This window comes from Mus musculus, chromosome 14, assembly GCF_000001635.26.
Source record: "Mus musculus strain C57BL/6J chromosome 14, GRCm38.p6 C57BL/6J".
NCBI lineage: Eukaryota > Metazoa > Chordata > Mammalia > Rodentia > Muridae > Mus > Mus musculus.
In genome coordinates, this window is record NC_000080.6 from 35,515,559 (window position 1) to 35,531,605 (window position 16,047).

At 41.1% G+C, this 16,047-nt stretch overlaps 1 protein-coding gene across 5 annotated transcripts in view; it reads left to right on the top strand.

Annotated features, from left to right (window-relative positions):
* The window catches only part of Grid1 (glutamate receptor, ionotropic, delta 1), a 763,385-nt gene that overhangs the window by 695,556 nt on the left and 51,782 nt on the right, over positions 1-16,047 (top strand). For all 5 annotated transcript variants that reach the window (XM_011244962.3, XM_006518565.3, NM_008166.2 and 2 more), the window contains one exon: positions 5,131-5,326. In XM_011244962.3, the coding sequence (XP_011243264.1) occupies positions 5,131-5,326 (196 nt within the window). The remainder of the gene's footprint in view (positions 1-5,130; positions 5,327-16,047) is intronic.

Here is a 16,047-nt window from a genome sequence, read left to right on the forward strand (position 1 = left end):
TTGGATCTATTGAGCAACACATACAGCATCACATTGGGAGGAAATGAGGGATACTTTATAGAAAAGTTTAATAGAGTTTTGTAAGAGATTAAGTAGCATGCAGCTAACCAATAGTACTACAAACATTATGCTCTCAAGCAATGTCTATATACCATTTTAAATATTTATGGTGGGTAATTATTGTATAAGGTTACTCTTGACTATTAACTATTTTCTTCAAATGCTTACCCTTTCCCCTCCCACATGCACACATGTACTACTCTAAATTAGAGGCCTGGAAGAGTGTGTAATTTGAAATTAAAGCTCTGTATTAGTTTAGTTTGCATCACCTGATTACATGCAAAATCTAAGACAAGTAAGGTTGGTCATTACATTGTTCTCTTAAAGACATGTTAAACAAAGAAACTGTGCATACTGCAGGATATCAAGCAAAGTATTAAGTGACCTCAAGGTATATCATTGACTCCACTGTGAGGTCAGCAAATGCTCCAGGCTTTAATGTAAACTGTATTAGCATACCACCCTCCACTCCACTAGATGGCCACCATGATTCAAACACTGGGGCTACTTGTTAAGAGTCTGACAGAAGAGCAGACACTGAACATTGACTATGAGCTGGATGTGTGCCTGTGGTCATTAATATTCACCAACCCTGTGAAACAGGGATGACTTATAAAGGCTAAGACCTCAGATATTAAATGTATTGCCTTGGTCAGTGTTTCTAGAACCTAATTTATTAGAGTCACTTGGAAAGCTATGAAAGCACAGAAGCCTAGCACCAGCCCAAGAGTTTCTGAATTGTTAGAGCTGGGGTCAGGGTCAGGAATTTGCATCTCTCATCATGCCAAGGGAACTGCTGAGACTCCAGTTCTGAGGCGCACATGAAGGCTGAGGGAGTACCTTAGATGACTGGGATTTTCTGAGACAGTATCACATCCAGATCTGCCAGCTTTCCAAAGTTCAGGCAACCTGTAATGTGCAGCCCACATGACCTGTGTTTTCTCACCCATCAGGGCCTGGATAGATAACTTCTTCTCTTCCTAGAATGTCCTATGCATCAGTTCTTGCTTGGCTTCCTTCACCCGGGCTTCATGATTCAGCCAAATGCTTCTTTAGGAAACCCTTTTGGCTCCCAATTTAGGGCTTCTCCCCTGGATGTTCAGGGGTCCCCCATGTGGAACTGTATTTTGCTCCCACATACATTATTTGCACAGTGCCGGGTTTGTTTTGTTTTGCTTTGTTTTGTTTTTTGATGCTCATTTCTTTTTTGTTTTCTCTCCAGCCATTCATTTATATCTTGTTGTAAACTTCCAATAGATTGTCACTATTCATCTCTTGCTTTAGGTGTCACAGCTCATGGCCTATGAGACATCTAGAAATGGTTTGGGATAATAGCTGGTTCAGTTATTTTATCGAGGTGCATGTTACACACTGGACTGACAGATGTCCAAGCTGAGATGAATGGGTTTGCCCTCCATTTGTTTTATAAAGTAAGTGCGTGGACGATTGTAGTCACTTTTTGCTGAAAAGAAAAGGTAAATTGTATGTACTGCAAGTGTAGTCCACTCTTGATGAAACTCCTTTCCTCTTTTTGATGGGGTTCCTATCTATCCTCAGCATCTGTCTTTTGTTGATTGCCAAGGCTGGCTTGGCAGCCTCGTTGACTGGCTGTCCTTAGTCCCCATTATATTTCCCTGTGAGTTATTTCTAAAACTCTGAGTTCTGACAAAAGGGAAACTACCCATGGAGATGATAGTTTTTTGGGGTGTCCTTAGGTGAGCCCACCTCTTCCAGTCCTTTTATAGGCTTAGATACTCAGAACCATGATGGTTGGACCTATTGTGTGACAGTCATGGAAATGACCCTGGGATTCTCTGCTGAGAAGGTATACATCTGTAATTAGAGAGATCTCTGTATAGAAATCTATGGCTATAGGAGGTAGTAGACCTCCATGGTCAGATGATGAAGCTTCCCTGGGTGAAGGTGATGTTTGAGGAAGATGGAACAATAAGCTCTGCTGGGACAGAAAGGGAGATAGAGCCATTAACATTCAGACTGCCTGCTTGTCATCCATGATGTTCTCTGAGCCTCTGGCCAGGAACACCATCATGAATAAATACTCAGGAGAGAGAAATCTCCATTTCAAATGTGGGGATAAAACAGGAGATCAGAGCTCCCTGGAAGTTATGCATTCGTTCCATACTCATAGAAACTGCAGTAATTTAGAGTAGTTCAGTATTTAGACTCAACTGTGTAATTCATCCTGATGTTTCCCATTCATCAAAGCTTGTATTTGTTTGTATTACCATGAGAAGAATAAAAAAAATATGTAGGAAAAAGAAGATTTCCCCTCCTTTCATTCCAGGCGATTTATAGCTGAGTTACAACCCTTGGGGCCCGTCAAGCAAAGGAACATCTTGCTTCAATTAGGTATAAATAATGAACAATAATTAGGAAGATTTCTTCATCAAATTTGTTATTTTATGTTTTCTTTCATCTGCAATGTGTGGAAATGAATCCTGAGCTCCATTACTTGGGCAAATAGCAAGGAACAAGGGAATGCTATTGAAAGCAACACCACAGCAGAAGAGAGCAACCATACACTTCCGGGCCTTGCTGTGCAGGCTGTCCAGCTCTGGGCCCAGGGCCATGGAGTAGGGATGGAGCAGCTTCAGCTCCAGGTCTCCAAATTCTTACATCTGGTGGGATCCCATGTATATAATGTCAGCTCGGAATAGTGACCTCCAGCTCTTAGGTACTGACCCCAACAGGTAATGTTCTTTGGCCTGTGCAACAATCCTAACTTAATCTTCAGTTGGAACACACTGCTACAGGCTCTGCTTCTAGCCCACATCTTAAGATTTGGAGAGTGAGGTATAAGGACATTTGTGAACTTGTCCATTCTATTAGGGACAGTAAGGACTAAAAACAAGAGAGTAGCTGGACTCCAGAGCCACTACTTTTCTTTACTAAGGAATGCTGCTCTTTGAAATACCAGTGAGATGGTGCAGCTATGATAGCCTTCAAGCTATGGAGAGACACCATAGTGAGACATAGTCTGAGGATGGTTTTGCAGCTAGATTTGCAGAACATGCAGGTACATGAGTGAGATGAAAGGATTCCAGGCAAAGGGAGAGGCATAGCCTCGTAGCTTAGATGAGAATGGGTGGTAATTTTTACTTTTAGGTTGGCAATGGTTAGGGAAAACCACTGGAGATGGAGAGAAGGAGAAGTTGTATAGATGAACCTGGCAAGATTGGTTGGTGTACTGGTTAGTTTTTTGTCAACATGACACAATTTAGGAAGATTTGGAAAGGCAGGCATTCAACTAAGAGAACACTCCAATCAGATTGTTTGAAGGTAGGACACTGGGAAATTTTCTTGATAAAAGATTGATGTGGAAGGGTTCAGTCCACTAGAGCTCATTCCACTCAGGGCAGGCAGTCTTGGGTTGTATAAAAATATACAATCCATGGGGAGCAAGTTAGTAAGCAGTGTTCTCCCATGGTTTCTGTTAGGTTTCTACCTCCAGGTTCCTGCCCTGACTCTTCTTCATGTTAGACTTAAAGCTATACTATGGAGTGAACTCATTCCTTTACAACTCCCTTTTGCTTTGTTTGTGTTGTTTATTACATCAAAAGAAAAGCAAACCAAGATAGTTGGGTTGGTTTTTCCTATGGAAGACACATCAGGAGGTACTGAGACTTTCAGAAGAGAAACAAAGAGCAATCTCGCCAGACGCTGGAATGAAAACCTAGGTTCCCATTAAGGATTTTTAATTTTGAAAATTGGCCTGGAATATGTCAATGTATGTCATATGCCATGATGGGCATTCCTTTTCAAGTAGCAAATAAGAGCACAGTACTATTTCATCCTTCCTGCCTTCACTACAGAGGGCTCCTGACTTCACTGTGTCTCAACTGAAGAGTCTTTGATAGTCTAATGGTGTGAAAAATAACAAGCACTAGAAACTGAATTTTGAATGTTGAGTTTGGATCTCTTCCCAGGCTAGTGATGTGTGGAAAAATTCTCTCTTGTGGGTTTGGTTGGCAGCAGAGACTGGATTGCCAACTGGGCCATGTGATACTGGGGTAAAAAGTGACCCACTATAAAACAGTCATGGCATTCCATGTGTGATAACATAAGTGATATAGGCATAGTACACTAAGGAAGGTGCAGAAAGGGTGTTTTCAATGTAGTGGCATTTTCAGTTCAAGATGAACCCATAGTGCCATGCAAAGCAGAAAGTCGGGAAGTATATGCATCTCCCTTTCCAGAAAGAAGCCTTCTCTAACCCTAGCTTAGGTAGCAACCAAGGGTTGGTTGCTGAGGGGTTCCCTGAGATACTCTGGCCTTCTAACATCTGTCTTGATGGAGCTACTTGCTTCTTTTCTTGGTAAAAATGAATCTAGACCATCACAAGTATTGATCCTTTATCATCAGTATCTTCTAAATCCCTTTCTATGAAAGACAAACAAACAAACAAAACAAAACAAAAACAAAACAAAACAAAATACCCCAGGAGATCCATGTAAAAACACAGTTTTCATTACTTTTTCAAAAATTAACTTGGTTGGTAGATACTCTGTGTCATTAATTGGCTGGAATTCCAGCACATCTGCAAGTTTTAGAGGGGATGACTCTTAATTGACTCAGCATCATAGTGAATGTCTGTGCCACACTAACCCCAAGTGTTGGGGCTAGTCATCATCTTTGTCATCCATCTTGCCTGCTCAGCGTTAGGATGCTCGGGGCAGAAGCTGTCAGTAATTGTTGTTTTGTGTTGCCCTGACTCTGTTATATTGTCATTTCCTGCCTTGATTCATATTTTTATAGGTGGATTCCAAGCTCACTAATAGCAGAGTCATTTCTTACTTATTGTTTTATACTTTGAGCTCAACACGGAACCTAGTTTTATATGTTTCATATTGAGGAAATCTATCTGTGACATATGGAGGTCTGGCTCCAGGCTGAGGGATTGATGCATTTGTACATTGACTTTGATGGATGTGGATAATGGGTTAGTACAGAGCCTGGAACTCAGAAGGAGGTTGCAGCCCATTTTATCCTTATAATGTGTACTATGCAGTAATTGCTAACATTTAATTTTACTGCCTTTCTGCCTTTCAGGACATTTCAGGACCTGTCCAAGCAACTGGAGATGTCTTATGGCACTGTCCGGGACTCTGCTGTCTATGAGTACTTCAGAGCCAAGGGGACCAATCCCCTGGAGCAGGATAGCACTTTTGCTGAGCTCTGGCGGACCATAAGCAAGAATGGAGGGGCTGACAACTGTGTGTCCAATCCTTCAGAAGGTATCAGGAAGGTAGGCAAGAATTGGAATCTGGGTACAGATGCTGGAATAGGGCCGTGGGTTGGATCATCCTTTAGACTATAGATAACGTTGCAGAAGCATATGCCTGTAAGAAATCTACTCTCATACTCTGCAAGTTGATGCCCACTTTTATCTGTAGAAGCAGAGGGCCTTGGGGAAGTTGATCAGGGGAGATCAGACAGGTTAAAACAGGGTCTTGAGAATTTCTCCATATATGCTGTTAGTCTTGTGGTACAGTAGCCCTCCCCTTACAGGTGAGAGCACTTGCTGAAAACATAACACCATGGGAATAAGGAAAGCATTTTTGTGTCAGCTGTACTTATGGCGAGTTGATCAGGATACTAGCATAGGGAAGACTACATGTGAGCCAAAGATGATCTGAGACCATTTATGGGCTATGTTATGGAGTAGAGATCTGTTTTCCAGGCAGTGGGAAGAACAGTGGTTCTGGGGTGGAGCCTATACTGGAAAGGAATAAAGCTAGAGCCAGTGTAAGGTCCAAGAAAACCCAGCACTCTCTTCTTGTATGCCTTTCTGTTGTGATAAACACCATGACTAAAAGTGACTTGGAAAGGAGTGGTTATTTTTCGTATCAGAATTCCAGTTCACAGTCCAACTTTGAGGGAAGTTGGACAGAGATCAGTAGGCAGGAATTAAAGTGGAAAGCGTGGAGAAATGCTGGTTGCAGTCTTAATGTTCATGGCTCATGCTCAGACAGCTTTTTAAATATAACTCAGGCCCACCTTTCCAGGAGTAGCACCATTCACAGTGGTCTGAAACCTTCTATTTAAAATACCAATCAAGGAAATTGTCCTCGCAGATATGCCACAGGCCAATTGTTGGAGGCAATTTCTCAATTGAGATTCTTCCTTCTCAGGTGACACTAGAATGTGTCAAGACAACAGTAAAATCTAAACAGGACAGTTACTGGCTTGAGTAGCTTGCCAAACACTGCTCCTCTATTTAGCCTGGTTTCCTATAATGATGTGCACTGAGCATTGCTAGATCATCAAACATGAATTTCCGAGGCACAGAGTGTTGCTTATGACTCTGACTCTTTGTCACTAAGGGCTGGTACTCATTGCCATGTGCTTGATCAGGAGAAAGGGAATGGGATAAAGACAGGTGTCTTGTGCCTGCTACTATTGCTGTTGGCATCCTTCTGTCCAAATATCCTAGTGTATGGCACTATTGTACCTAAAATCACTTACAAGAGAGGTATAAAAGCTGTGAGTGACCCAGAGAAACACGGTATAATCCCACCCCCTCCAAAACACTTATAGAAACACGAAACATACACTCCCCTAATCCTCTCCTTGGTCTTGCAATAACTGTCAGGCCTTTCTGCACAGTACCATTGATGTGAGCTTGACTTGGGGAAATTTCTGGGTTACCAAGTAATACTGCCAGCTCTTCATTAGGAGAGCCCTCCCCAAACCTTCTTGCTCCATCCTAGGAAAAGCTCAGGACATCCAAGAGGAGAGGCCTCAGCTCTATGTAGGAAGCTTGGAGTGTCCTGGCAGAACACAATCTTCATCCATGGCCTCAGTGTATGGTGGATCATAATTGGGAATGCATTCTTACACAGCTATTGGCAAAGAAATGTTGACCATATTGGGTTTCCTTTACCCACTAGCAAGGCTGAAAAGCAGAATCTGTCTGATACACGTGGGTATGAATCTCAGTTCAAAGACTCACCAATGATATGCATGAAGCATCTTTCCTGCTTTCTTATTTTCCCTATCTGGAACCTCTCAGAGTCCAGAGAAACCTGAGTAACTTCCTGTTTCTTTGGTAAATGTTTAAGTCTCTGTATTTAACCAGAATAATAAATTGTCACATAACTGTGTCATTCTCATGCTTACAACATTAGGGCTTCTTGAGTTTTTGTGTGCTAAATTAGATGGTCCATCCTTAAGGTTCTGGCCTTTCTTACATCCCTGGCAGCCAGTCTTGTGGAAGCAGACACCTTCATTTGGAGATAATGAACAAAATGTTGACTAACTGTCTTTTTGTGAGTGTGAGGTCTGGGTGAGGGCCTTGGTGTTCCTTTGTGTGCCCTTCTCTGTATCTCAGAGAGGGGAGACAGAGAGAGAAGGAAGTATGGGGGAGGGATGGAGGGAGGGAGAGAGAGAAGGAAAGAGAGAGAAGAAGAAGAAGAAGAAGAAGAAGAAGAAGAAGAAGAAGAAGAAGAAGAAGAAGAAGAAAGAGAGAGAGAGAGGGAGAGAGAGAGAGAGAGAGAGAGAGAGAGAGAGAGAGAGAGAGAGAGAGAGAGAGAGTTAGTTTTTTCCACCCATGGAGTATCTACAAAAGCACATTGAAATAGCACTACACACAGCACTTCTTAGTAAAAGATAGCTACCTACCAGGAGACACTTTAAGGAGGGAATGGGTAAAACTCATGTAGTCATATATGATGAGCCCCAAGAATATATGATAGGCTTCTGCAAATCAAAAAGGAGAAAGCTCAATCAGCTGTGTGATAAATGGGCAAAATTCTAGCATAGGCCTTTCACAGAGAGGCAACACATATGGCCAATGATCACAGGAAGAGATGCTTAAAGTCATTAGTGTTTTATGAAATGCAAATTGAAATCATAAAGATATATCATTTTATACCAATTAGCCTGGCACAAAACGAGAGGTGGAAGAGAGGATACATAGTAACAGGTGCTTAATTGCTGGTGGGATTGTACTCAATACAACCCCTTTGGAAAAGGGTTTGCCATTCTGTTAGAGAATGAGGTGTTATGTAATCTATGCCTCAGCAATTCCACTCTTGTGTATCCACCCAAAATAAATGTCTACATGAACTCCTGGAGACAGGGAAGGCCATGGTAACATTGCATATAGAGTCCAACCCCTGGACACAACCCAAACAACCTCTAACATGGAGAAAAACATCTTCAATAAAATGGATGAGCTACAGCTGCTTTGAATGGTATAGATGGATCTTGGCAGAATAACATTGAACAAAAATGCATTATACATGATTTCATATGGGCCAGCTAATAGAAAATAACTTGTACCATCACCCCCTTTAAAAAATGTATAAAGCTCTCTCAGGTACACATCCAATGTAATGATAAAATACAAGAGTCACCATGGTAATTGTCACATGGGATACATGAGCAGCAGGAAGGAGAGAAACTGTTACTTATTGATGGAGTAAGTCACTGTTAGCTTTGGATAAGCAGTGGTTTTATTATTTTTATTTTCATATCACAAAATAACAAGTAGTAAATGACTCAATCTCAAAAATTTCAACATGAACAGACATCCTAAATCAAGGAAGGGCTCTGACGGATATAATTCTCTGTACCCATCTATTTTGTAAATAAATGAATCTACAACAAATCAGGCAGAGTCTGACTCCCAATATATACCAGCCCTTCCCTGCTCTTCTTTGGTATAGCCAAAGCCAACACAGGTTACTAAAAGCCTGTGGGAGGTGACAAATATAGAGATGGGTCATTGGGGAGATGCCTCTGCCTGATCTAGCCTGTTGTGTGTTGTCTTGCAGATGAGCAAAGCAATGTAAAATAAAAGCCAACCACAAAGACTGGACATAAAGAATCCTTATCAGAGGCCATTGCTTCCTGATACAGAACCTCATCCTCTTGGATCTATATTACATTTATGACATCATGTTATAAACCCCAAGCTGACTTCAGGGTCACAACACCCTCTCTTACATTTGAATCTCCAAGGGGGAAATTGTCTGCTAGCGCTACTCAGACATTCAGACTTTTATAACCAGAATCATAAAAGTGAGTTTATAGTAATGCTGGAAAATGAAGAATGCTGTTTTTTTCTTTTTTATTGGACAATGATATCAGATATTCTATGATATCCTTCCTCTTCATTTGTCCATATACAAGGTCTGAATGGAAAAGCTTTTTCTCTGCCCCTGTGAAGCTTTCTCTCCCTGCATGAAGATGACACATTCGGTAACCTTGTGGGTCACTACAGCAGAGTAGACTTTACCTGGTTGTGCCCTAATTGAAGACTGTGCCCTAAATCTAAACACTGTAAGGGAAAATTGACAAATTGGAAGATGTGGGTTACAACCTAGTATCTGAATAGAAGCAGTTCTCCAAACACCACTCACAGCCTGCTTGCTACTGTGCCCTGCAGAGGCTAAGAGATGCCTACCAAGGGACTTGTTCTGGAGCCTCCTTTAGCCACAGAAGGGCAATCACATTTCTAATTTCCAGTTGCTCTTTGGTGATTCCAGCTCCATTTCCAGACAGTGTGCAATACTGGAGCAATGTCTAATTGCCACTAAAGTCAAGGTGCTTAGTGTCTGGGCAACGGCGGAGAAGTGCTATTATTTTTTATTGGAAAGTACTGCAGCTTTTAATGACCTAAAACCAACTTAGATGGAATATTGCTTAGCAAGAAGCAATCCCTTTTTATAGTAGCAGAACTAAAAAAATGTTATGTCATGATTACCCCAAAGCTGAGTCTATAGCTTCATGCCAAGTACTACACAGGCAAATAAGCGCACAAACTTTCCTGGGCCATACAGAAGACAACGGGAGCAATCTGGAAAGAGAAGAAATTTTTATTTATGAAGAGAGTACAATATATGTTTTTTAGAAATTTGCCGGGCATCTGGTATGTCTCAATAAATACTGCACTTATCCTGAATGAGTCACTGTTTGCTGTCTATAGGAGAAGAGACAGATGAATTAAGCCCACAGTTTCTGCTCTCTGGTAGCAGGTTACTAACCTAAGGTTCTCGGATGGAAAAGCAGGAAAACATGCCCAAGTTTAATTTTAGGCCTACATCTTGATAGCCTTCACTCGGGAGGGAATCCTTCTGGTCCTGAAGGATGTTTGACAGGTTGAGGTAGGAGGGACTGCCTTCATTCTTCTCAACCCATAAACTTCTCAGACCAAAGGAAGACTAGGCAACATTGCTCACACATGTGAGGGGAATTTGTTAACATTCTCTTTTAAATTGTATTTTGAAATTAACTCACTAAATAGTTGGTTTCCTTAAGGCTCTTTCATGCAGCCTTAGTTTTGGTAAATCCCTCTCTCATACCTTCTCACCTGTGCTATCCATGCTCAGCCCTGTGACCCTCACTACTCTTCCCTCTTCTTCTCACATGTGGTCTACTATCCTTTAACTCATCTCCTCTTCCTCCTCCTCCTCCTCTTCCTCCTCCTCCTCCTCCTCCTCCTCCTCCTCCTTCTTTATTTGGGATGCATGATAGCAGTCATGTCTATGGCTTCTTGGATATCCTTACTTTGAGTTATACCTGCCTTTCACTTCCTGATTTCCCCCATAGTTGCCCACTCCTCCATGCATACAAGCCTTTCTGCATTTAGTATTCAACTGCACTCCATTCATTCATAAACCCATCACCAACACCAAGGTGAAGGGAAGAACACAGAAGAAGTGGTGAGAAGGATGTGAGGACTGGAGGATAGAGGGATGTGGTGTGAAATGCTTCTTCTAGGCAAGAGGAGACTATTGATTGCAGTTATGATCTCTCAACAGATCTTCTCAAGACCTGGCAAGCTGGCAAAAATTCCTGTGTAGGTAGATTGATCATCTCCAGACCAAACCCTCACTGAGAAACTATTGGCAGTGGGTGGTTGCTAGGGGAAGGAGGATCACCCTTTACTGAGGGTGTGGTCACTAGTAGGGTTTTCATACTCCAGTGAATGTCCCACCACTGTGCACTTATAGGCAGCTCTGATTGGACCCCATGGATTGTTTAAAAAAAAAGGACATATGAAGTGGGAGGAAGCATATTATAGAGAAAAGGGAGGAGCTGAAATGTGGAAAAAAGAATGGATTATGATCATATTTCATTGTATACCTATAGGAAAATCTCAAAATTAAAGAAAAATTAACATAAAGACTCATCAAAGATTGGCAATTTTCTGCCATATGGTTATAACTCAAATATATTTTTGTAAATACAACTTCCTAAACAATCACCCATTCATATACGTTTTCATTCTATCTTTTTTCCTGATAATCCAGCAAAGTTGATAGAGGCTATATGGATCTTAAAGCCTAAAATGCATGACAGTTGGCTTATAGCAGAGCTGTGGACCATCCGTCTGCTCATAGGCACTGCTAGTTATTCACCATCTAGATTTCCACATCATCTAGAAGTTCACAGGGACCTCTTAAGTGCTTCAATCTATCTACACAGCGTTTTATAGCTCATAACTTTCTCAAGTAGCTCATTAGCTAGTGTTCTACCACCTAGGAGCTCACAGATACATTCAGTAATTCATTCTCTATTCATTACTCAGCAGCTCATGTTTTAAACCTTGTCTTAGGGTTTCTTTTTTTTTTTTTTTTTTTTTTCTTTGTAGATTCTTTTTTTTTTTTCCATTTTTTATTAGGTATTTAACTCATTTACATTTCCAATGCTATACCAAAAGTCCCCCATATCCACCCACCCCCACTCCCCTGCCCACCCACTCCCCCTTTTTGGCCCTGGTATTCCCCCGTACTGGGGCATATAAAGTTTGCAAGTCCAATGGGCCTCTCTTTCCAGTGATGGCCGACTAGGCCATCTTTTGATATATATGCAGCTAGAGTCAAGAGCTCCGGGGTACTGGTTAGCTCATAATGTTGTTCCACCTATAGGGTTGCAGATCCCTTTAGCTCCTTGGCTACTTTCTCTAGCTCCTCCATTGGGAGCCCTATGATCCATCCATTAGCTGACTGTGAGCATCCACTTCTGTGTTTGCTGGGCCCCGGCATAGTCTCACAAGAGACAGCTACATCTGCGTCCTTTCAATAAAATCTTGCTAGTGTATGCAATGGTGTCAGCGTTTGGATGCTGATTATGGGGTGGATCCCTGGCTATGGCAGTCTCTACATGGTCCATCCTTTCATCTCAGCTCCAAACTCCGTCTCTGTAACTCCTTCCATGGGTGTTTTGTTCCCAAATCTAAGGAGGGGCATAGTGTCCACACTTCAGTCTTCATTCTCCTTGAGTTTCATGTGTTTAGCAAATTATATCTTATATCTTGGGTATCCTAGGTTTGGGGCTAATATCCACTTATCAGTGAATACATATTGTGTGAGTTTCTTTGTGAATGTGTTACCTCACTCAGGATGATGCCCTCCAGGTCCATCCATTTGGCTAGGAATTTCATAAATTCATTCTTTTTAATAGCTGAGTAGTACTCCATTGTGTAGATGTACCACATTTTCTGTATCCATTCCTCTGTTGAGGGGCATCTAGGTTCTTTCCAGCTTCTGGCTATTATAAATAAGGCTGCTATGAACATAGTGGAGCATGTGTCCTTCTTACCTGTTGGGGCATCTTCTGGATATATGCCCAGGAGAGGTATTGCTGGATCCTCCGGTAGTACTATGTCCAGTTTTCTGAGGAACCGCCAGACTGATTTCCAGAGTGGTTGTACAAGCCTGCACTCCCACCAACAATGGAGGAGTGTTCCTCTTTCTCCACATCCTCGCCAGCATCTGCTGTCACCTGAATTTTTGATCTTAGCCATTCTGACTGGTGTGAGGTGGAATCTCAGGGTTGTTTTGATTTGCATTTCCCTGATGATTAAGGATGTTGAACATTTTTTCAAGTGCTTCTCTGCCATTCGGTATTCCTCAGGTGAGAATTCTTTGTTCAGTTCTGAGCCCCATTTTTTAATGGGGTTATTTGATTTTCTGAAGTCCACCTTCTTGAGTTCTTTATATATGTTGGATATTAGTCCCCTATCTGATTTAGGATAGGTAAAGATCCTTTCCCAATCTGTTGGTGGTCTTTTTGTCTTATTGACGGTGTCTTTTGCCTTGCAGAAACTTTGGAGTTTCATTAGGTCCCATTTGTCGATTCTCGATCTTACAGCACAAGCCATTGCTGTTCTGTTCAGGAATTTTTCCCCTGTGCCCATATCTTCAAGGCTTTTCCCCACTTTCTCCTCTATAAGTTTCAGTGTCTCTGGTTTTATGTGAAGTTCCTTGATCCACTTAGATTTGACCTTAGTACAAGGAGATAAGTATGGATCGATTCGCATTCTTCTACACGATAACAACCAGTTGTGCCAGCACCAATTGTTGAAAATGCTGTCTTTCTTCCACTGGATGGTTTTAGCTCCCTTGTCGAAGATCAAGTGACCATAGGTGTGTGGGTTCATTTCTGGATCTTCAATTCTATTCCATTGGTCTACTTGTCTGTCTCTATACCAGTACCATGCAGTTTTTATCACAATTGCTCTGTAGTAAAGCTTTAGGTCTGGCATGGTGATTCCGCCAGAAGTTCTTTTATCCTTGAGAAGACTTTTTGCTATCCTAGGTTTTTTGTTATTCCAGACAAATTTGCAAATTGCTCCTTCCAATTCGTTGAAGAATTGAGTTGGAATTTTGATGGGGATTGCATTGAATCTGTAGATTGCTTTTGGCAAGATAGCCATTTTTACAATGTTGATCCTGCCAATCCATGAGCATGGGAGATCTTTCCATCTTCTGAGATCTTCTTTAATTTCTTTCTTCAGAGATTTGAAGTTTTTATCATACAGATCTTTCACCTCCTTAGTTAGAGTCACGCCAAGATATTTTATATTATTTGTGACTATTGAGAAGGGTGTTGTTTCCCTAATTTCTTTCTCAGCCTGTTTATTCTTTGTATAGAGAAAGGCCATTGACTTGTTTGAGTTTATTTTATATCCAGCTACTTCACCGAAGCTGTTTATCAGGTTTAGGAGTTCTCTGGTAGAATTTTTAGGGTCACTTATATATACTATCATATCATCTGCAAAAAGTGATATTTTGACTTCCTCTTTTCCAATTTGTATCCCCTTGATCTCCTTTTGTTGTCGAATTGCTCTGGCTAATACTTCAAGTACTATGTTGAAAAGGTAGGGAGAAAGTGGGCAGCCTTGTCTAGTCCCTGATTTTAGTGGGATTGCTTCCAGCTTCTCTCCATTTACTTTGATGTTGGCTACTGGTTTGCTGTAGATTGCTTTTATCATGTTTAGGTATGGGCCTTGAATTCCTGATCTTTCCAAAACTTTTATCATGAATGGGTGTTGGATCTTGTCAAATGCTTTTTCTGCATCTAACGAGATGATCATGTGGTTTTTGTCTTTGAGTTTGTTTATATAATGGATTACATTGATGGATTTTCGTATATTAAACCATCCCTGCATCCCTGGAATAAAACCTACTTGGTCAGGATGGATGATTGCTTTAATGTGTTCTTGGATTCGGTTAGCGAGAATTTTATTGAGGATTTTTGCATCGATATTCATAAGAGAAATTGGTCTGAAGTTCTCTATCTTTGTTGGATCTTTCTGTGGTTTAGGTATCAGAGTAATAGTGGCTTCATAAAATGAGTTGGGTAGAGTACCTTCTACTTCTATTTTGTGAAATAGTTTGTGCAGAATTGGAATTAGATCTTCTTTGAAGGTCTGATAGAACTCTGCACTAAACCCATCTGGTCCTGGGCTTTTTTTGGCTGGGAGACTATTAATAACTGCTTCTATTTCTTTAGGTGATATGGGACTGTTTAGATGGTCAACTTGATCCTGACTCAACTTTGGTACCTGGTATCTGTCCAGAAATTTGTCCATTTCGTCCAGGTTTTCCAGTTTTGTTGAGTATAGCCTTTTGTAGAAGGATCTGATGGTGTTTTGGATTTCTTCAGGATCTGTTGTTATGTCTCCCTTTTCATTTCTGATTTTGTTAATTAGGATTTTGTCCCTGTGCCCTTTAGTGAGTCTAGCTAAGGGTTTATCTATCTTGTTGATTTTCTCAAAGAACCAACTCCTCGTTTGGTTAATTCTTTGAATAGTTCTTCTTGTTTCCACTTGGTTGATTTCACCCCTGAGTTTGATTATTTCCTGCCGTCTACTCCTCTTGGGTGAATTTGCTTCCTTTTTTTCTAGGGCTTTTAGATGTGTTGTCAAGCTGCTAGTATGTGCTGTCTCCCGTTTCTTCTTGGAGGCACTCAGCGCTATGAGTTTCCCTCTTAGAAATGCTTTCATTGTGTCCCATAGGTTTGGGTACGTTGTGGCTTCATTTTCATTAAACTCTAAAAAGTCTTTAATTTCTTTCTTTATTCCTTCCTTGACCAAGGTATCATTGAGAAGAGTGTTATTCAGTTTCCACGTGAATGTTGGCTTTCCATTATTTATGTTGTTATTGAAGATCAGTCTTAGGCCATGGTGGTCTGATAGGATACATGGGACAATTTCAATATTTTTGTATCTATTGAGGCCTGTTTTGTGACCAATTATATGGTCAATTTTGGAGAAGGTCTCGTGAGGTGCTGAGAAGAAGGTATATCCTTTTGTTTTAGGATAAAATGTTCTGTAGATATCTGTCAGGTCCATTTGTTTCATAACTTCTGTTAGTTTCACTGTGTCCCTGTTTAGTTTCTGTTTCCACGATCTGTCCTTTGAAGAAAGTGGTGTGTTGAAGTCTCCCACTATTATTGTGTGAGGTGCAATGTATGCTTTGAGCTTTACTAAAGTGTCTCTAATGAATGTGGCTGCCCTTGCATTTGGTGCGTAGATATTCAGAATTGAGAGTTCCTCTTGGAGGATTTTACCTTTGATGAGTATGAAGTGTCCCTCCTTGTCTTTTTTGATAACTTTGGGTTGGAAGTCGATTTTATCCGATATTAAAATGGCTACTCCAGCTTGTTTCTTCAGTCCATTTGCTTGGAAAATTGTTTTCCAGCCTTTCACTCTGAGGTAGTGTCTGTCTTTTT